The sequence below is a fragment of the Cinclus cinclus genome, chromosome 9 (assembly GCF_963662255.1).
Source record: "Cinclus cinclus chromosome 9, bCinCin1.1, whole genome shotgun sequence".
In the NCBI taxonomy this organism is placed as follows: Eukaryota; Metazoa; Chordata; class Aves; order Passeriformes; family Cinclidae; genus Cinclus; species Cinclus cinclus.
In genome coordinates this window covers 21,496,224-21,518,800 of record NC_085054.1, presented here as the reverse complement: position 1 = coordinate 21,518,800, position 22,577 = coordinate 21,496,224, and the positions used below count along the sequence as shown (strand labels likewise).

Sequence of the window (22,577 nt, the reverse complement as noted above, 5' to 3'; positions counted from 1 at the left end):
CCATTATTTCTAAAGCAAACATAGAGACATAAAAAGTATATTAACCGTTGCACATAAAGCCCTTCGTCACATTAGATGTTTGTCACACCTTGTGAGAGCCACAGCAGCACAGCAGGTGCCCTGCAGAATTTAAAGCAGTCAGCAGATCACCAGCACCCAGATGGTCACAGCATTTCTGTGGTGGAAAAGGGTAACCCTGGAATTTGGCACTGGGATTCTCATTCCTTCTCTGTATGTGCCACTCAGTAGAGACATCAGCACATTGGCAGAAAGCAGCTTTCATGTGTAGGAAAGTTAAAACAGAACCAATGTGGACTTGCAGGGATAAAGAAGCCAATTTTAATGGCTCCCTTTAATTTAATCACTGACACTGATTTCTCAATCTTACAACAAATGCTGGTTTTTCTCAGACTTCATTTCTTTGGCTGCACTTCAGTAAAGCACGTGTCAATGACACAAAGCAGGTTGGCAGAGGCATCTAATTAAAGCTTTATGCAGGGAGAAGTTACTGTCTGAAAGGTTACTGTCAATCAGATTATTTACTGTCTGAATGTAGAGGGCTGGATGTGTGGGTTGTTGTTTTCAAATGCTTTTAGTAGCTTATGAAATATTTAAAAGAAACTAATCTCAAAATGGGATTGAATCATGTCTTATGTATCTAGACATTTCTTTCATGGAGTTTTGCAACTCTAGAAAGTCTATTTTTTTTTCCCAACCACAAAATAAGAATTATAAAGTAACTTTAATGGATCAAGGCAATAACTTTCTGCAAGCTTCATAAATTATGTATTAGGGCTGTAACCTTGAAAAATAACCGTGTTTATTAGCGTTTGGCTGCACTTTTTATTGCTGTTTCTTGTTAGATTCTGTGATCTTAATATTTGAATATCTATTTCAATAGTTGCAGCTTCTCTCTCTCTAGAGAAGGAATAGTCACTGACAATCACTAATGTGTATTTTAATCATTCCTGGAGACAGCACTGAATATCAGAATCTTCCTGAACAGGGAGCCCTCATCATAAACATATGTACAGTACCCAGCACAATATCCTGATTTCATTTGGCACTTGCAGGGCTTGTCACAGAGTTACTGCCTCATTCTTTCCTTGTGAATCTGTTTGGAAACAGATCAGATCCAAGGGGCTTGGTTCTGCCTTGCCAGCTCCCAATATGTGTCATAGGGTATCTTTGAGCATTTGCTTCTTTTCAGTTATTGCTGCTGTTGCTGTGGAGCTCAGGGCAGAGTTAAGAAATACATGGATTAAGAAAAAAAAAGGCCAACCTTTTTGCCTTTATGACTTTTTATAACCACTGAGTATCACCTCTGAAATGTCACCTCTTTTCTTTGTAGAGTTTGTCTTAAATTTGAAAATTAAGAATGTATATATCCAGGCCAAGCATAATAACCCTAATATAGAAAAATCCACATAAAGTACGTCCAGGCTGTGAGGGTTGAAGTTTTAATCTCCAGTAGCCTGAGCCACAGTTTTACCTTTTGCACTAGGAAACACTCTCAGAGGAGTTTCTCCCTTAGGTTTTGTTGTTTTTAACCTGTGTCTGATGGAGAGTCTGCTGCAACTTCCAGCCAAAGAATTGGTTTTACCTGCATTGCATCCTGACTTCTATTGTTTGTTGGCAGGGGGGCAACTGAAAATAAAACTGTACTGAAAATATATTATTTTAATGACTTTGAAAGGCTTAGAAATAGGAGGGAAAGGGTAAGTGAAGTTCAGGCCTGTCAAAATGTGAGGTTTGTGGTTTAAAGATGTTATGTTGCATATTAAATCTTAAAAAGCTGTAGTCAGTAATGACATGTGCAGGCAATCCTGCTAGGCAAAGAAGAATGTAGCAAGGTGAAAGTTAATGTTTTCTGTCTCTCAACAGGCGAAAAGTGAACAAATCAGTGTGAGACACCTGACATCAGGGAACTGGGAAGTTATCAAAATCCTGGCATATGATGAAAATTCTCAAAATATGTAAGCACTATTCCCTTTTTTAAATAAAAATATTCGAGTTATTGATGCTGAATCAATTTAACTCAAAATTAAACAACAATATTTCTTTCATTTTGGAGCATGACCATAACTTTGACATACCAGAGTACATAAGGTGCAGTTGTAAGACAATTCAACTACCATTCTTTTCCTAAATGCTTTTTTATGCAGAGGGGAAGAATCACACCATGATATCATTTGACTCATTATTTTTCAAAATAAAAGGAATCAACACACAGTGCAGCAGTAATAACATTTTGGTAACTTCTTTCCTGGAATCCAGATAAGAAGCCATAGTAAATTTTTAGTACTTGATAAAACATCACACCTTTACTGCATGAGGTCTCAGAGACCTTTTGGGGATCTGATCCAACTTCATAAGTTCAAATTATTTGTAGAATAAGAGCTCTTGATTCTCACCCACAGAGAAATCTTTCCACAGCCCATCTTAGTAAGAGTGGAAGGAAATGCAATGCATATTTGGTGCTTTTGGGGAGGAGTTTAGAACTAACACAAAATGTCTGAAGGCTTCACCTGGCTTCAGTGGATCTTTGTCTGTCCATGGCAAACAATACACAACCATTTTTAATTCTCATTTGCTTTAAAAGAAATTATATTTCAAAAAAGAACATTTTGAGGCTGCAAGAAGACTGGTAGTGGAGAAAGCCCTTTTTTGACAAGTCTCTCTGGGTTTTGAAAATATATCCATAGAGAATTTCCTTCTGCAAGGCCCAGGGGTAGAAATGAGGTCTGAATGCACTGAGGCTGCAGGGAGGTAACAGATGTCACATGGGCTTTGCCTTGCCCTCCTGCTGCCTGCCAAGCAGAAACTTTTGGGAATCTGATTAGGGGAACACCAAGGTCTTGTCTTGGTGTTCTTGCAAAGTCTCTTTCCACCCATACAAAGTAGGTAGAAGAAAAAGTTGGTTTACAGCTCAGAAAGGCTCTCAGATCTCATAAGACTTATTGTCATATGTGACATAATTTCATTGTGACCTTTATCTACTACTTGGAATTATGTTGCAAACTTTTGGAGTGAAACAGAAATGTACTTTTCTGTATTTTTAATATTCAGAGAGGTGTCCTGGTTGCTATTTGATCTCCTGGGTGTGACAGGAATTAAAACCATGAAATCCTGTTTTCATCACTGTTTTAACAGGAAGTTGTATAGCTTCTGAAGTAACTAATCTGTATATTGCATCTAAGTTTAGTCTTGGAACTTGGGTTTATATTTAAGTATATGATCTTCATGGATATTTGTGAATTTTTAAAAATGTTATTTATGATGTCTCTCACTTCTCTTAGCACTACCCAAATCAGACAGTTTACTAAATTGAGTTTAACTTTTTTCCTCCTTTGGTCACAGTTATTTCTTAAGCACTGAAGAATCCCCAAGGGGAAGACAGCTGCACAGGTAAGAGGCACATGGGGCTGTGTTATCAGCTTCTTCATCCCAAGCCATAAGTGCTGTGGTGCTCGGGTAATCATTTACAGTGTGTAAAAATTAGTATGCATTAGCTGTAAGAAGGAAAGAGCCACATCTTTTCAAAATTGAAATTGCCATTTACTAAAATTGGGCAAGTTTCTAACACAAAATGTTTTTATCACTTACATCTTCACTAGTCTTTTGTAAGGATCTAAAAAGTGAAACCTAATGCAGGCATTTAACATGACTATGTTTTAAAAGTAATCAAAGTTGTCTAAATAACAATATTTATAGGGTTTAATCATGCAACTTAAAGTGTGAGGGCAAATCACATCATTTTCAGTGCTTAAATCTGAGGTTAGTGAGGTTTTCATGGTTTCCTACTAATGCTGATATTACCCCCAGCACTATGAGTTACTGCAGTGCCACTGGTGCTTTGGGCAGTTTTTGGATCCTGTCCACATAGCCAAGATTACTTTATTGCATTTTTTTCCAATAAAAAAGGTTTCTGATCATTTTCTTCCCCCAGTGTATCAACAGTGGGGTCATTGAACCGTCAGTGTCTCTCGTGTAACTTCTTGAAGGACCAGTGCACATACTTCAGTGCAAAGTTCAGCCCCATGAACAGGCATTTTCTCCTGCACTGTAAAGGTAAGGCAAATGCACAGGGTGCAGTGCTGTTTGCTTCTGGATTAATGTATTCCCTTGAGAAGGGCGTTAGGCTGGAGTCTAACACTGAGCTCAGCAGTGGCTTACTCAGTTCTGTACAGAGCCTGTTCTGAGGCTGCAAGTCAAGATGTTCTGTGAAATAGTGAAATTATGAGTGATGTGAGAAAGCTGCTCCAGTCCTGACTCCTCTGTCCAGGTAAAGGACATCAACTTGTATTCACCCTAAATAGAAATCCTTCATCAAAAAATTCAGCATTTTGGTGATGGTACTGTAGTTTGTGACAGTTTGTTATTTTATATATTGGGATTGATCTTGTGTGACTATACCTAGTTAAAAAATGAGGTGCTGTGTTCTCCAGCAGTGTTTGTACACATGTCTGTGCTCTATATCAGAGCAATTGTGATAACTCACAGTGTTTTACTGTTAGCTGCATTCCAGTAGCACTAAATGGCATCAGTTGGCTTCAGAATTTCTGTATAAATAAAAAATTAAAACCATCCCACACAGAGAAATTTATAAGTTACACACAGGAAATAAACACTGATATATAAGTGGTAAAAAAAGTCCAGAAAAGCATGAGACAATAAAGTACATAGGTAGACCTGTTGCCCTTGAAACTTGCAAAATTTTACACTGTTCTTTCAGTATTTTTTCCTAGCTAGGATCAGAGTGCAGAGTGTAGAGGACAATTTATGTGAAATACACATGAAGAGCTCATTTTATATTCATGCTTTTTCTCCATTTCTTTCACAACTCTCCTTTTTTTTTCCCCCACACAAAAATAAAATGCCCGCTGACTTGAGCATTGAATGTATCCAAACAAAGAAACTATGAATATATATTGGCTAAAATAAGGGGTTTGTCTTTGGTTTTGTTGTTTTGGGTTGATTTTTTGGGGAAATGCACCTACATTGCATAGCTGATTAGAAGAAGATTGTACAAACTCTATGGTTTATACATGGTTAAATCTGCAGCTGAAGTGATGGAGCTAATCTGAGTGCTCCTTCTCTGAGTAATGAGCTCCTCATGCTTTAAGCAGAGTTTTCCCTTGTGCTTGATATCATCCCTATGGGGTAAGTCTCAGATTCTTGCAAGACAGAGGGTTGATAAATTGGGAAGAGTTTTTTGCCCTGAATCAGCAATGTGCCAGGGTCCAAAAGCATCTTGTTACTATTTTAGCAAAGTATATTCAGCCTGTAATTTTTAATGTGCTTCTTTGATATAAAAATGTGGATGCCAGCAGGGGGTTGTGCATGTGATTACTCACAAGCTCACGATTTTCAGTGACTTTGGCAGTTCTCTGTTTGAGCTGGGAAGGCTGTAGATCATCCTCCCAGGATTAAACCTGCACTCCACTGAGTTGCAATAGACTACCCTGAGCTGTGGATATTGGGCAGGGATGTTAAACCGCTGTCATTAATTTTTTCTACCTCTAACATTAATGTAGAATCAGTGCTGGCTGGGAGTTAGGGTGTTGTCCTGTGTTTCCTCAGAGCTTGGCAGGTACAGCAGCAGTGTGGCCCCCACGTAGTGCCAAGGCTCTGGGCTGGGCATTTGGCAGTATCAAAGTTGATGGCAAGGTCATTGTAGAACTGGCATCAAAACTCTTCTGTTTGTGTGAAGCAGACTGCTTCAAGGAGACAAATAGCACATCTGCTGTGTGCATACACTCTTGTTTTCTCACAGCAAAAAGCCTTCACTGAATTGTTACAAAAGCAATTTGCCCAGAAAAGCCCTTGGGGGACTCTGGACTGGTTCGATCTGTATGAGTTTCAATTCTTCAATCTCCTGTTTACCCACAAGCACCTTTATTAGGATAGTTTTTCCTTCTTAGTTTCCCTCAGCCAGGACATCTCACTCATTTTACCAGCTGTATCCATCTCCAGAGACTCTCCTGAGTGAGCAGTTATTTCTTGTCTGGTAGATAGAGGACTGGCTCCTCAGCCTCTCAGTTTTGGCTAGCACATCCTTTGCACATGCTTTCCACATTGCTTGTGGATTTTTCCTTTGGCACTTCACAAACAGTGGCAAGATTTTTTTTCTCTCCACTCAAATAAGATAGTTTAGAAATGGAGTAATTGTTTCTCTCCTTTTATACAGCAGGAAATAAGCTGTGGGTTTGGGGTTAGTGATAGGAGGTCAATGGGAAATCCAAGTGCTCTGCTTTGTTCTGATGCACTGTAACACAAATTTGTCCCTTTTTTCCATCTGATAAACATTTTAATCTACTGCAGTCTCCCTTTTTTTAAAATGTCATCATCCTTCCATCTTTTAGTATGACAAATAGAGATAGGCTGGAAAACGCTGATGCTTTCCCCCTCAGAAATTGTCTTTCTTAAATTTAAGAATTGAAAGCAAAATGACAAATTCAGAAGAAGTAAAAAGAGCTGAAAATAAAAACAAACCAAAGCAAAAGAGACATCTGAAGAAATTGTCTTCTTAAAGAACTAAGGCAGAAAGCTGTGATTTGTCAACAATCTACCTGTAAGATTTTTGTCAATCATCTCCCTGGAGGGAGAGAATGAAACTGATAAAAATCTTCAGTGAAGGCTGTGAATGTCATCATGCTATTTATTTCAGGTATTTACATTTCCCTAAGCTCATGCCATAATTAATTGGGAGAGACAACCTCTCAAAACACATAAATTAAGCTCTGTCTCTGAAGTCTCAAAGGGAATTGTTTTTTGTTTTTTTTCTCAAAAAAGAGTTGTTGCTCCTAATTTCAAAGGGTCCGTGCCTTCATCTGCCATGGGGTCCTCAGGGACTTCAGCTTTTCTGCATTGTTCTTCCTCACCCAATAGTGACTGAAGGTTTGTAGTATAAACACTGCAGTAAAACAGATTCTCATGTGTAAATTCCGTGTTGGAGGTAGGGACAGAAGATTTTCTTTTGCAGGTTTACACTGGTGGGAATCTTCAGAGCAGGAACAGCAGACTCAGCCACTTCTGAGTATGCTGAATGCTTGGTCCTGCCAGTTTCACATACCACACTGGGCATTTGCACAGTAGCTGTTGGCATGAAGAATTAATCCTGATTTTTAGTTTCTTAGTAGTACAGTGAAAATAAAGTATGTGAAATAGGATTAGACTAGAGCACACCTAGATTTAACTGTGATGCTGTTGTTTTGCAGAGTTGGCGTACCAAGGGAGCTTCTTAAACAGATAATTATGTGAAATACATTTTTTCAACTCCTCTATAGCTTTTCCATAGAGAAAAAAGTGGATATTATCATTAATTCATTTCACAATCAACCTAAAGTTTCTGAATATGAAACTTCTATATTTCAAACAGTACCATTAAGTGCATCCATGATTTTTTTTATTCGTCACTTAAAACTAAAACACGGAGATTATTAAAAAAAAAAAATAAATGAATGTTCCTTCTAGGTGCAGGGTCTGGGTTGCTGAGCAGGGAGAAGGCAGTGACTGTTCCACACTTTGTTGGTCCTGTAGCCCAGCCCGTGTCACTTCTGAGAGGTACCAGTGGAGTTCCAGCTGTGTTTGAGGGGAATTGTGTCTATGGAGCTTCCAGAATCCTGTTTTGTGTGGCCACTGGTGCTCCCATTCTTTGTCACTGAACTGCAGAGTACAAACTATCTCACCCTTCCTCTGTTTTTCTTCTCTCCTCAAAACAGGACCAGGTGTTCCAGTTGTAAGTGTGCACAGGACAAGTAATACTGCAAGTGAGTCTACCTTACGAAATAAGGAAGTTTTGTTATCATCTCTAATTTCTTTGGGGAGTGTGGGAGAGGGGAAAGGAAGCACATGAAAATGTCGTGCAAGTACATGAAAACTAATTCATATAAAGTGCTATTAATTTAGCAACATCCACATCAGCAAATGGTAAGGAAAGTAGTTAATCAAATGATTAAAGCTTTTCCAGATTTTTAGGTATCTCTTGGAGTAAATGCATGTGACTCATCTTCTGCTTACACTTGAGTAAATTAGATGGCAATTGGTCTTCATCCTTTTCACTTCCTATGTAGATCATGCTGCCATTGCAGTACACCTCCTGTGTTTTTAGAGATGTTTTGAAAGTTGCAATCCAATTATGTTGAAGTCAGGTACAGTCCTTGGATGATTGATCATAAAAGCTGACCTACATATGGTGATTTAGTCCTTCTCTTCTATTTCTGAAATCAGAACAACTCCACTGATTTTTTCAATGAAGACAAATCCAATAATAAAGGCTTTTTAGGAGGGTATTCTGTACCTCTGTTTGTCAAGTTCTACTCGCTATTTTCTTGCATATTGACGCCAAATCTGTTACTGTTTCCTGGCTGCTGAGGTGCTATTTAGTGGAAGACTGTCCTTCAGCAGTTGAATTTTCCTGGTGGTGCAGCAGAGGTAACAAGTCTGCCACCTCCAGTTCCACTGTGGCTCCACTAGCATGCAGGTGTGGATTATAGGAATGAGGGACAACTTTTCATTCAAAAGCACTAAAGTAACTCCTACGTATCCTCATTTCATTAATTGGATTATCCCCAGGATTTTTCCCAGAATTTAGAAATCCTGAGCTCTACCTATCTGCATCCCTTTGTCCTGGGCCAGTCACTGTGGAGCTAATCTTGCATGTTGAGCTACCATCCTAATAAATAGTGCCATGCTATGAAGTGTTAATTAATATCTACACTTTCATTTCCTTTTTTTCTTTTTTTTTCTTTTTTCTTTAATGCCACTGTTTGTGTTTGCAAAAGCCCAGTGCCACAGCACACCCAGGGCAGGGAGTTTTATCCAGCTCAGTAAAGGGTAGCTATTGCTCAAATAAATGCATTTTAGACTTCTGTGGAGCTCCTCAATTCTGTGAAGGCAGGCTTTTGCTCTTTATTACCTGCATCTAAAATACTATGGAGTGTGAATTACTGAAATAGAGATTTATGTGCAGCACCTTAAGTAAAATAAAGCAAGTCAGGATAGAGGGATGTTGTTTGTTGTAACAACAAAAAGCCAAATAATAAGAGAGATAATCTACCATTAGTGTTTCAGTGCAAGATTAGATTATCCTCTTCAATTCATAAAGGAATGATTAAGGATTATTTCAATTATTCCATCCTTAGACTATAATTATACCATTTTGGTTGACTGCCCAGAACAAGCATTCTCTTCAGATTATCTGTTTTGGCCCTAAGCGAAGAGTTTATTATTTAATTAAAATAATCTAAATTTTGGAAACAAGATCAGTAATCTGAGTTTAAAAAGAAATTAAATATTAGCCATTCTTTCCTGTGTAAAAGGGTTGCTTCAAATTAGTCTGCAGCTTTAAACCAAGCTGATTGTCCTGCTGAAGTGCAGAGGACAAGTAAGGACATGCAGTGACCACATTTAGCTGTGCTGGGTAAATACTGCCTTGGAATAGGTAATGTTGGGGTAAAGGATGCCTGCATGAGGCTTAGGATATTGCCAGCAGAGCAGCCTTGTGCTGCAACAGCTGCTGTTAGGATTTGTCAGAGATGCTGATGTTCATGTTGGTCATCAGAAATTTCCTTGGCAGTGCTTAATGTAAGCAAAACCCACCAAAGCCAGGAAAAGCAACTGAATGGGTATCTTTTTGAATTGAAAAGTATGTGCATTATAAAAAACATATTTACGGAAGGAATTAATTTACAGGATTAATTGCAAGAATAATTTGCAAGATTATTGAGCATTTGTCTCTGTTTCTTTAATTTTTTTGATCTTGATGTATCTCTGGTGTGAAGATTCTCCCTGCCTTTCAACATGGTTTTTCTTCCTGTTTTCTAGAGTTTTATATTTTGGAAAATAACCCTGTGTTGAAAGAAGTTGTTTTCAAGAAAAAGAGTTACAGGACTGAAATCAAAATGCTTCACATTGAGGATTACGGTAAATCTGGCAAAATGTTTTATAAGCAAGACAAAAATTTTCTTACAATGTTACTGTTTTTCATCTGTGTAACTACCAGCCTTTAATGTTTTGCTCTTTTCTTAAAAGAATTACCTTTACAGTTGTCACTGCCAAAAGATTTCACGGATCGAAACCAGTATGCCCTTCTATTGATAATGTAAGTATCCATTTGGAATCACTCAAAGTAATAAAAAAGTGCTTAGCAGAAAATATTTAAATCTGAAGTTAGATTTTTTTTTATTTTTTTTAACCTTTTGTAGGAAAAATTATTTCATGGATTTGAGTTGAGAAATCATAAGGCTTGTTCTAGGGAAGATTTTGTGACAGGTGGTGTCTGGTAGAGATACCTGGGGTATTTTTTTTAACTAGTGAAACCTGAGTGTGCTTTGCTGTACTTTCATGTTTGGGAGGACTGCCATTTCTGATGGTGTAGCTTCAAGTAGTCTGCAGTGTTTTGTGGACCCTTGCTGATCCTGCCCACAGAGCATCTCACTCAGAGCATGAGCTCCTTTTTATCCCTGAGAGAACTGAGTAGAGCTTCCAGGAGGGGCTCAGCTGAGATGCATAAAGCAAAACTGCTTTTAGAAACACCAGAATGAAATAAAATTTACTTTTGATCATCAGTGGTTGAAGGTATGATAGGTATGATCCAAAGTCTGTTGATTTTTGTAGAAAAGCTGCATGGGAGGAGGATGGTATTCCCTGGAAACCTATGCTGTTCTTTTAAAAGGAGATGGGGTGTGTGTTTCTTGCCGGGAGAGTCAGCCTTTAAGTTGTGTCTGCACATGAGTAGCAGAGGAAAAGAACAGTCATGGGTGTGCTTGAAGCCTACCTGGGAAAAGTGGTGATGGCCAGCTGAGAGCATCACTCCTTTCTCCACCTGAACTCAGCATGGGTGGAGAGAGCTTTCCTGCACCTCCAGAGCTTCTTCCAGTCCCAGTGCTGGAAAGAACTGATGTGAATTTCACTAACAGTCGTGTAGGAGTGCACTGCTAAATTCATGGAAATGCCACATTACTGAGCTGTGTCACCTGGAGCAGATCTCCCCTCGGTGGCAGGACAGATTCTTATTTTTGGATGTGAGGTGTTTACAGACCTGAGCTGCTCAGTGATCCCAAATTCCTCTGCTCAGATCAGATAATAGGACACAAAAGCACGAAGCTGCTTTTCTCTAATCCCAGTTTCTGTTTTAAAACTCAGAGTTTTCAGTTGCAGTTATCTGCTGTTGTGGAAGCTCTCTGCTTTAATTGGCTCACGAACATAGTTTTTCTTCTTTTGTGGAGAAATAGGATGCATGGATTTTATTTCATCTTTTCAGCATTTCCTGGCATGATCTTGGAGGCATGATTACATTTTGAGCAGCTCTTGCTCAAGTGCCAAAGGCAAACTGACTCTGTGGATTGACCCCAGCAGCACTGCAGGGACTTGTAACACTTGTGCTTCTTCCTGTTCCTGAGAGCAAGGAAACACAAAGGTGTTAGCAGTGCAACACTTCCCTTTTCAAGTATCCTAGTACATACATCATCTGCCATATACAGCTGTGGTAAAATATGGGGTTATAAACTCGTGTAGGACCTAGAGAAAACAGAAGGGAAAGATCAGAAACCTGAGAAGTCCAAGGCCAGAAATCACAGGAAAAGGAAGAGAGAAAAGAACAAAAGCTAAAGAAAATACTGTTTTGAATTGTTTTTCGATATCAAGAGTTGAAAGAAGTGATAACAGTATTGAGGCAGGGTCTGAATTTAAATTTACCGAAATTGTTGGTACACAGTGAGCAAATAAAGTGGCCAAGTCATGATGTATGGATATGTTTTACAATTGTTTTGGGGTTTTTTATGATAGGCATATGGGATAAAAAGAAGAGTCATCAGCTTACGAATACGGATTGTTGTACCTATATTTAAAGTATGAAGACTTTAGTTCTTTTAGGTCAGATTCTTATCTTTGAAATACTGAATTCTCAATGTTAGCTTTAACAGGGGTTATTTTTAGAAAACCCTATAGACTAGAGAAAGTATGTAACTGAAAATTTTACATCTGTCCTGGCTCATGTACTGTAGCATGTTTTGTGTCTTCCCCTACCCTAGAAGAAGAAGTTACATTTAGCTGTATTTCTTCAGCAGCTTTTTACAGATTTAGATCTAAGGTTGCCAGCAATCCCTTTTTCTATTAAAGAGGTCCCCAAATGAAATATAAAACTGCAAACTGCCACTGAAATTATGGGACCTTCCCTTGTGGGATGATTATTCGAGTCTAATAAATTCTTCCTAGCTCTTGAGAAAGAATGGTTGGATATCTGTGGGCGTATAGGGGGTAATTTCTTGACCCACAGAGCTCCAAATTGACATCCTAAGGTTTATTTCATGATCAGAAGTATTACTTTCAAAAAAACGAGAAAAGCATTCAGGTCGAAGGACAACATGTAGCTTTATAGGGAACATTGATTAGTTGTGTAGATGGTATCATTTCCCAGATACTTGACTTTTCTGAGTCCCAGAGTGGTACTGTTGGGACTGATGGAGAAACACGCTGTTCCTACTGCCAGCAGTGTTAGATGAGAGCTGGGGGCTGATAACAAGTTCTGTCTTTTGTACTGTTCAGCTGCCCTTGCTTTCTTTCTTCCATTCTCAGCCATGATATGATTGTAATATTCTAGCTATTGAGAGAAAAACCTTTGAACATGAATGCTTACCAATGTCCTTGGTAAGAATGCTGGTTTAATTGTGTGTCCATTTCTTTGGAAAGGAGATTCTATAAAACATCTTGATCCAGGCCACATGCACTTAGAAATAAAAAAACAGAAGATAAAAGTTCAGAAAAGTGTTCTTTACTTAAAGAAACATTAGCAGAGAAATAGGGTTTGCTTTCCATCTCAGTAGCATTGCACTTTGAAGAGGGAAGAGAGAAAAGAGGGAGGGAGGGAGTAAGGAAAGAAGGTGGGTGATGAGTGATTTTATGATGAGGATGATGTTTGGTGTGATCTGTTTGGGTGTTTTTTTTTTTTTTTTTCCAAATCACTGAAAGCTGATAGCCATTTCAAAGGTGCATGACTATGAAAAGGCTTCTGTATTCATGCAAGGGTGTCTGCAGGTGAATTTGAACTTCCAGCACAAGGCCTCTAGGTGCTTGAGTGTTAAGGCTGAATCCTGGAAGGAAGCTTGTACCGGAGGAATCTGGTCCTGGTGTTAAACCTGGGTGGGAACTGAGTACACTTCCATGTAGACTCCAGCTCAACTTAAGGACCAGGAGCTGATTATGCTGTAGCCATCAGCATAAAGATTATGTGATCATTCATCCATTAGCAGCTGCAAAGCAAGCTGCAGTACTCAAATAGTAGGTTATTGTATTGCTGTGTTAAAATTTATGTCCATCTGGATGGCTGGACTGTCTAACAAATCTTGTGTAGAAGCCAATTATGTTGACTGGCACTCTTTTTCTTTCCAGGATTGTGATGAGTAGCCCATAAGATGTTGAATAGATTAAAACACTTTCCTTTCTTCCATTTGTTCTCCTAAACCACTGATAGTGTTTTACACTCAGTTTCCTCCTGATGTAATACACACAGTATCTATATATTAAAGAGCTGCACGGTAATTGCCTGACAAAGTGATTACCATCTCTTTTCTGTATAATTAAGATCAAAGTTTAAATTTCAGGTCCTTGATTTCCTCATTATGGTTCGCCTTACTCATTAAAAAAAGTTGGAAGATAGCATTTTTGGTAGCATACAGGAAATGATTAAATAAAGACTCTGGCATTTAATCTGGGTAATAAAAACCACAGTTTATAGTCATTCTTTATTTTGCTTTGATTGTAATTAACCTCATTCCTTCAAATGTGTAGATAATGTATCTTAAATATCAGTATCTAGTATTTAATGCCATTTAAAGTTGTCATTTAAATGCCATTTAAATATGTAAGTCAATATTTTAAAACTGAATAAGTAGAAAGATTGTCCTGGTATTTGAGGGGGAAGAAAACTCCCAATATTCTTTAAACTAGCACTGAATTGTCTCCAAGAGGTTTCTGTTTGTTTATTTGTTTACTTGTTTTCTTGTATTTTGGTCATAAGCAGGTGTTGGTTTACCTGTTTTTGAGCTGATTAAAGTTTTAGGTCTTGTACAAACAATCAAACCTGTTTATGCCCCCAGTGAATGCACTCTTGGGACTGAGAGCAAGATAAGGCAGTATGGTTGGAAAGTGAATATTTTGTGCAGCTTTGAGAACAAGCTGTTAAAAGACTAGAAGAAATATAGAGGGGCATAATGCACCCGTTGGGAAATCTATGTCTGCTGTCTCCCTGTGGAGGACAGCACACCTCAGATACAGTGTCATTTTATAGTGACAGCTGAAGAGTAAAGAGACCTTTTGGTGCTAATGGGAGTTCTGATATATGCCTCAATGGAAATAACTTTAAATGCTTATCAAAGACTACTTGTGTGGACATTCTTGAAATAAACTAGTCGCTGAAAAATTGCTTCCTAAACCAATGCAGCAGACAACCCATCATGCAGGGCTGGACAAAGTGTAGTGTTTAAACTGTGGGCCTAAAAGTAGCCCAGCTATGACCTCAAAAAGGAGCCTGAGAAACCATCACTGACAGTTCTCGCCCACTGAGAAACTTGCTGAGCTTCTGTTTGTTGTTACTTTTCAATTAGAGAAATTCACTAAGGGTATCACTTTTGATTTAAAACACTTTTTGGTTTCAAGTACTTTCTGGCCTAGAGAAAGGCTTATAAATGTAATGGTTCTTCTACTGTTCCTAAGCGTCTCGAAAAATAGCATATCCACATCTATATACCCCAGATGTATGTATAAACTAGATCTAGAACATGTATAAATCTGTTGTGAACACTGTGTTAGGTTAGTTTTGTTCTCATATTTGAAGGGAGGAAAGGAGGCTGACTCACGATATTTTCACTTGTGTGGAATGTGTTAATCTTTTGGAGAGTTGCCTAGTCAAACATGGATATTTCTGACATACTGTCGTGGAAAGTTGGAAGACATGACAAATAATTGTGACTGGTCTGAGTCTCCTATTATTGGAAGTAATGACAAATAGCTTGTGAAAACCTCTGTTGCAGTGTGTAGTGCTTCTCAAAACCTTGCTCTGTGCAATGAGCAGAAATTGGAAGTACTGTTTCGCTCCTTATTGCAAATAATAATGATTATGTACTTCCTGAATTGTGTGTTTTCTGCAGAGCTCACTTGACAGTATTTCCAGACTCATTGCTTTGCAATGTTATTAATTAGTGTAATCACAACTAAATTGGTTAAGCACACCAAAAAAATGCCCTTCTTTTCTTTTTATAAAGCCAAGTATAAACCTGATGCACAAGATAATGGTAAATCAATCATATTGTGTTGTGGCTGAGTCTGTAACCAAGTAATCCAGATTTCAGTACATGATATAGCAACTAAAGAGATAGGTCTGACTGAATTTGAATTCATCATATGCCTGCTAATTAACTGAGTGATTACCTTGAAGATGGTCTGTGTTATCCACAGCCAAAGCCAGATACTGAATCAGCACGTTGTTGTATTTATAAGACAGTACTTATTGTAGGATATTTTATCTCTCTTTTCTCCCCAGGGTTTACATAAGTCTATTTGGCAAAATAATAATTTCTGTCTTCATCTTTCTTTCACCTTAGATAGGATATTCCCACAGACTATCCAATTTAATTTCCATACAGCCAGCACAGACACTTTTACATTTTAATTTGCATTCCACTGGCAGATGCAGCCTGCATAGAACTATTTTGCATTTTGTATAACTTCATGGTAGCCTGTTCTTTTATTCTGTGTTTATCTTGGGGGAAAATAATGACAAACTTCCCTTTTAAAACTGACATTTTATTTTCTTTGTAAGGAAAACAGTGCATTTGGCTTCAATGGAAACTCTTATTGTTCTTCTAGAAACTGCATTCTCCCATTCTATTTCACCTTTTGTGCTGTAAACCACTTTTTTTTTTTTTTGTCATGAAATAGACTTATCACTCCTGCCTCCATCCATTTCTTTCTATGAATTTGGATGGAGAAAATACAATTTTCTCCAGTGTATGCTTTAGACTTCTTTGTACTCTTATTTCAAAAAATGTATTCAAGGATACAATAATGCAATTATTTTTGTTTTCTCAGCTGACATCCTTCTTAATAGTATTATATATCCTACAAAATGGTAATCAGGGTGCTGAATAAATTTCACCTTTTTGTGTGTTCAGTGAGATTTTACAAATTCTGCATGAGCCTTCTCAGAACTGAGCTAGCCATTAGTGATTTTGTTTGGGGATTTTTCCTTCACTTCTGTTATAAGCAGCACTACCTGCTTTAATTTTCTGTGTCCTTCAACCAAAGTGTATTCAGGTATTGGCAGCACCGCAGCACAGTGGTTATAAAGTTAAAGAAATTATTTTGCTGCAGGGCTTGCAGCCCTAACAGGATGGTATTGATGGAAGTGACAGTAGCTCAGCAGGGTTGCATAACCGACTGAACTCTGCCACGTAGGTTAAATAAAATATCAGAGCTCGGCACAGTGCATCACATTGTCAATAGTCTTCGTTTGTGTCTGGTGTGTTGGTATTTGCAGTGATGAAGCTCCAGGCAGCCAGTTGGTTACAGATAAGTTTCACATTGACTGGGACTCAGTGCTTGTCAACTCTGATAATGTCATCGTAGCTCGATTTGATGGCAGAGGGAGTGGATTTCAAGGCCTCAAGATCCTACAGGAGGTCCATCGATGCTTAGGATCAGTGGAAGTGAAGGACCAAATCGCAGCTGTAGAGTACGTATGTGCAAACTCTTCTCTTTCACCCTGCCTCCACCTGGATGAATGAACATTTGGACTAACACTGCCCAGAATGTTTCCTCTGCATTGTTAATGTTTGGTTTTTAGTGCAGTTGCAAATTTTGAAACTGTAATCCTTCCATTACAAACAGCAAGTAAAAAAATAAAATACGTGGTTTTGGGGTTTTCTTTGAGTTGTTGTTCCTCTTTGATAAAGCTGCCCTGCTCTGTGCAATCCAAACATGCCACCTGAGCTAATTCATATTTGTCTATATTCTGTAGGCAAATTTCTTGCTGTCCACATTAACATATAAATGCATTTTTGTTACAATATTTTAGGTCTATACCACAGATTACTGCTCTCATTTCCACCACAGAGTTCTGGAGTAATCCCACAAAGCAAATGGAGTTCTGGTGGTGTACATGAGAGCAAAAGTTTGGCCTGTTACTTCTCTGCCTGTTACTTCTCATTTGCATTATCATTCTTAGACTGATAGAAGTGTACCAGCTGCAGAAAAGAGTAATTTCTGTCTGTGGAGTAGTCACGTATAGCTTTGACAACACTCCTTACTCAGGGTGCACATGTCAGAATGGCTCATACCAAGGTCTGGATGGCCTTTTTCTGGGGTTTTCCAGGAAAAGACAGATTTTAAGCCAGATACTGTTTCTTCTTTTGAAAGGGGTTGATGCTTCAACCATTCCATAAATAAGCAGCTGTGTCTGATATTTCCCCTCGGGTTATTATGTCTTTTCTGTATAAAATTAACCATAGATGATTGATGGCCTTGATGAGACAATTAATTATTTTTATAATTACCTAGATTCAAGAAGTCCTATTCATCTTTTCTTCCTTTAGCTGGTGCTAGGCACCTGGTCAAAGCCAGTCATTTAAGCTGTAGTCAGTGGAAAATCCTGGCATTTCTGAAGCATCATACTCCCCAGACTGAGAGAAGTTTCCAAGATGTGTAGGAATGCTAAAGGGACCTTTCTTCTTTCCATTCACTGAAAGCAGATGTAAATGGATCATTTAGACAAGATGCTTAAATTCAGATATCTAAATTAGGTGAGATGGGCTAAACACCAACTGTTTCTTTTATAGAAAAAAAGAATTAGGAAACAAATGATTTATTTCTCAGTGCAGTACTACTTGTATGGATGTAAGTTCTTCTAGCTGATCTCCATGCGTGGCAGTTCCTTAATGCACAAATGATGTTCTTTACATACTATATTCAGGAAGCAAAATCCACCATTTTACTTTGCCAAAATTAAAAAACAAACTTTTTTTTTATTTCAGATCACTTCTGAAACAGCCCTTCATTGATCCTAAGAGACTGGGTATATTTGGAAAGGTAATGTGCAAAAATAGCAGGCTATATCATCATGATTCTTTAAGAAAGTGATGTCAGTTCATAATATATTTATATATTTTCCTAAGAAAATTTCAGTTATTAAAACAGGGAGGGAAAGCCATCTATAGTTTACTACCTGTACTGTACAGTATTTTTTTTTTCAGAATGGGTAATTAAGTCAATAAAATCAGTTTTATGGTACAACAGTATTTGCATTTCAGAATCTGAAGGAGAAAGTATTTGTTAAAAATTCTGCTTTTGCTTTCTTTAGAAATTTTTAATGAGGACTTGTTTTTTGTGAAAGCTTGTTTCTTACATTTTATATTTGGGCTGCAGTTAAATTGACAGTGTTGTCCTATAAAATACAGGGTTTATATCTGAATGTTTTACTGACCCTTGAGCCTAGTTGAGCACCTACCCTGTGGTACTGTCAGCAAGTTCCTTGTTGCACCTGTTGGAAATCTTTCCTCTGTTATTTCATCAGCTGCTTGTCTTGCTCCTAGCATGAGATGCAACAGGCACAGGCTGAACTTATAGTAGCAAACTAAACAGCATTTTAGTGATGTCTATTAAAAAGCAGCAATTACAAACACCACACAACTGCTGCTTCATCTGTGAACTGGCATGTGCAACCTTTTAATTTTTTAAAAGTTTTCTTTAATTATTATTATTAAAAATGAAGCTATTTTCTGCCTTTGAGCTCAAAGTAGTAACAAACCCTGATCAAGTACCCCCCAGTCATCACTTTTAGGAGCAGCATGTGTTTCACCATGAAGTGCCTTAGTTCTCAGTGCTGCTGAGTTTCTGCACAGCCTCAGGCAGGTCATTTAACCTGCCTGTCTCAGTCTGTCTGGATGCAGGATGAGGAGATTGACATTTACCTCCTGCATGGTAGCATGTTGAGGACTGGCTGTTTGTGACTGTTATTAACATTTCACATGAACATGACCTTCCTCAAAGATCTGAGCTCCTGCTGCACTCCTTGAGCTAAGAAAGAAACTTTCACTGCAAGAATTTCACTCGGGTCAAAACCAGTATTTGGGTTGTAAGGGATCAGCCAGAGATTTTTTTTAAGGATGTACAAGCAGGGCAAGTTTCATCCACCAGATGATCGTGGCACACACTTCTATTCAGGTTTCAGTGCCTGTCACCAATGTATATAAAAGTACAAATGCATAGAAGCATCAGCTTTTCTCCATATCCTCTTCCTATTTCAATCATGTGACTGAAAATACTGTTTCCAGAATGAAATCCCTACACAATTCAGAATTGCTTGGTTTTTACAGCAGAAATTCTTCTCATTGCTACCTGAAAATTTCCACTTGTTTTCTGCCAGAGATTCATCAGTATCTTTTTTCCTAAGAGTGATGTGATGAGACAGTGACTGAAGAGACTGCATTATAACCATGGCTTTACATATCTGCCAAGACCTATCCCCAGTTTTCTTTTCTTTCACAAAATATTGTTGATTGCCATGTTCCTGCATTTATTTTCTGAAAGAGGTGTTGAGGAATGAAGAGTGGGAAATTCAGTAAGCTTTCAAAACTACTTTGAATGCAGGAAATTTCCCCTTTCCAAGTTAACCTTTCAGAGTTGTTCTTTTACTGTCAAAAGAAAAAAAAAAAACATAAAATTTAAAAGTCAGTTTTATAATTAATAATAAAAAAATATATATTTAACAGCTTCTCAGGGTTAATTGTATTTTCCTCCACTCTGCATGTTTCAGAGTCAATTAAAAATCTACTTTAAAACTCATTTTTTTTATCACATGCAAGAACGTGATAGGGTAACAAGTTGGGTTTTTTTTCTTTCTATGCATTAAATTTGCTTTACTGATGGAAACAGAATATGCACTTTGCTTGAAAATAAGTTGACTTTGGAAAGGCTTAATGCTGATCTCATAAAGCTGGACTTATGCACACTTTCAGGGAGGTCTTTAAGAGGTTTCAGAACTATACAGAAGTAAAATTCTTGTCACAATTGGTGATGTCAATAAGGCACAAGAATAACAAGATTGTTCAGAAGGGCACAGTGGGGAAAATTGCCAGGCAATCTGCCAATGTCCCCTTGCTTATCTCTGTGAGGGGTGCAGGCATAAGTGATGTGTGATCCAAGGGCCTTTCTGAGCTGTTAGACAGCCAAGTGTGGTTCCATGGAGTTTGTGGTTTTATTCGTGGAAGTGAAAAGAGAGTTTAAAAATGAGTTCCAATTCTACAGCCAACGTCTTTCTTGAAAATGTGGCAGTTAGGCTGTAACCCCAGAAACCCAGCAGATGAGTGAGGCACCACATGTTCTTGCATCAGGGCATATGGAATAGCAATGTCACTGTGAAATGATTCTAAGAATTTATTGAAAATTGTCCTGGAAAGCCTGGCTGGAAGCAAGGACACAGGCACAAAGGGAAGAAACTCCCAGGAGAATTAAACAAGCTCTTAATGAAAACATGGAATAAATAATAAATAACCTGACTATACCTATTCTTGGATTAAAATTGTGCTGTGGAGCTACTGGGCAAGACACAAACAGAATATTAAACAAGACTAAAAGCAGAGAAAACCCAGAGGCAGAGGAAAGTTGCTGTTCTCTTAAGGTTTTTGAATTATACAAATTACAGGTACCAACTCAGAAACTCTGTCTTAGGTGAAATGTACTCCTGCACTTGAACAAATCTGGATGGCTCTTGGCCTTCTGGGCTGAAATTTGTATGGAAAAGGAATAACTCAGTTCCTCGCACTCCTTTGAAAATCCACCTCCTATTTGCTGCTTTCTTCAGTCTGTCCATTCCCATTTAATATGGATTGATTGCAAAGTACGAGAAACCTCTTTGCTTATATTTCTTAACTATGGTTAAAAGGTTTTCAAATATTACCATTCTTCCACAGAAATCATCTGTTTAATAAATATTTAGACATGAAGAACAGGAGCACGCAGCATTTGTAAAAGTCTATGAGAAAACTGCAAACACTTGATGCATAATTGTTTTTTTGGATCAGCTGGTGTTTTACATTCCATTTTCCCTGTCGTGGGATAATTTTATCTTTCTGAAGTGTGTTGTGCCAAACAAAAAACAACAGAATCTGAAGAAATACCAATTTTTCAGTACTGATGAAGGGGAAACAAAATGGCAAGTAGAGAAATTTGAGGAGCCCATAACATACAAGAAAATCATCGATTCCCGATGCCACAATTCAGAATTTCGTCATCTGTGAGTCTAGAATGATTACGGGTGTACGGAAATGGATTGCCAGTGTCACTTCAAGGCAATCTGTGGTTTCAGGTTAAAGCTCTCACAAAGGTTTCATGACTCTCTGGTGTCACCTCTTCCAGGGGAGATCTGCTGGATTTGGACATGGTGAAGAAATATGCAATGCTCATTATCAACTGCATAGATTAAAAGTCATGACCAGGTCACTGAGACCTTTATGCACCCTTAAACTGTAAAAATGATACCACTAGATTAGCACAGTGGCCTTTTGCTTTATTCTTGCTAGAATGGAATAAATCAACCAAAATTTCAATCCCATTGGTAGGGATATGGTGGCTACATTACATCGATGATCCTGAAATCCAGTGAGCGGCTCTTCAAGTGTGGAGCTGTGGTGGCACCAATCACAGATATGAAGTTATATGGTGAGTACTCCTTGTCCTAAACCTGTGTGGTATTTTGTTCAAAATGCCTTTTATTCATGGAGCTGCTGTTTATTTTAACTAAGGGCATGGACATAACAAACATAACAGTGTTTCTGAGATTTCACCTCACTCTCTTGGTCTCTTCTTTAAATGAAAGTAAAGCTGACACTGGGACAGTTCACCCAGATTATTGACAGCACTGATTTTGCAGTTGCCTCATTTCCTAAGAATCCTTTATGTATACCAGCATGAATCAAGTCTTGTATTAGGAATTAATCTTTTAAGGTTAGCAGTGAATTCCCTACACTATCAGCTCTGTTGTCATTCAGTCACAACTTATTTGGTCCTGTATGTGAAGTTTTGGGCACAGGCTATGTACTGTGATCACTGGAAACCAGACCAGATTACTTTTATGGTCTGTTAGACTTTCTTTGAGTTTTAGCTTGTGTTTTCATTTGGGTTTGGGGTTCTTTTATTGTTGGTTGGGGTTGGGTTTTTGGGGGTTTTTTGGGTTTTTTTTGTGAGGGAAGTTGGTTCATTTTTTGGTTGGTTTCTTTTTTTACTATTTAAAAATGGGTTTAAATGGTGCATCAAAATGGTACATTCTGTGTTTCTAAATGAACGTCTTGACTTCATGGCCTAAATAACTTCTGACTCTAAGTCAGAAATTATGAGTTTTAAAATAGAAATAACTTGGAATTCACAAGGTTTGTTGTTTTGTTTGTTTGGGTTTTTTTTAATTATTTTTACAGCATCAGCTTTTTCAGAAAGATACCTTGGAATTCCATTAAAAGATGAAATTACCTATCAGGTAAGTTAGCATAAGAAAGTAACTTAGAATTACTATTGTACTCTTAAAACTC

General features: G+C 38.0%; 1 protein-coding gene across 3 annotated transcripts in view; it reads left to right on the top strand.

Annotated features, from left to right (window-relative positions):
* Positions 1-22,577, top strand: part of DPP10 (dipeptidyl peptidase like 10) — a 189,845-nt gene that overhangs the window by 163,970 nt on the left and 3,298 nt on the right. For all 3 annotated transcript variants that reach the window (XM_062498736.1, XM_062498735.1, XM_062498734.1), the window contains 10 exons: positions 1,885-1,976; positions 3,361-3,408; positions 3,950-4,071; positions 7,725-7,772; positions 9,829-9,927; positions 10,036-10,105; positions 16,538-16,732; positions 18,030-18,084; positions 21,615-21,714; positions 22,467-22,525. In XM_062498736.1, coding sequence (XP_062354720.1) covers positions 1,885-1,976; positions 3,361-3,408; positions 3,950-4,071; positions 7,725-7,772; positions 9,829-9,927; positions 10,036-10,105; positions 16,538-16,732; positions 18,030-18,084; positions 21,615-21,714; positions 22,467-22,525 — 888 coding nt within the window. The remainder of the gene's footprint in view (positions 1-1,884; positions 1,977-3,360; positions 3,409-3,949; positions 4,072-7,724; positions 7,773-9,828; positions 9,928-10,035; positions 10,106-16,537; positions 16,733-18,029; positions 18,085-21,614; positions 21,715-22,466; positions 22,526-22,577) is intronic.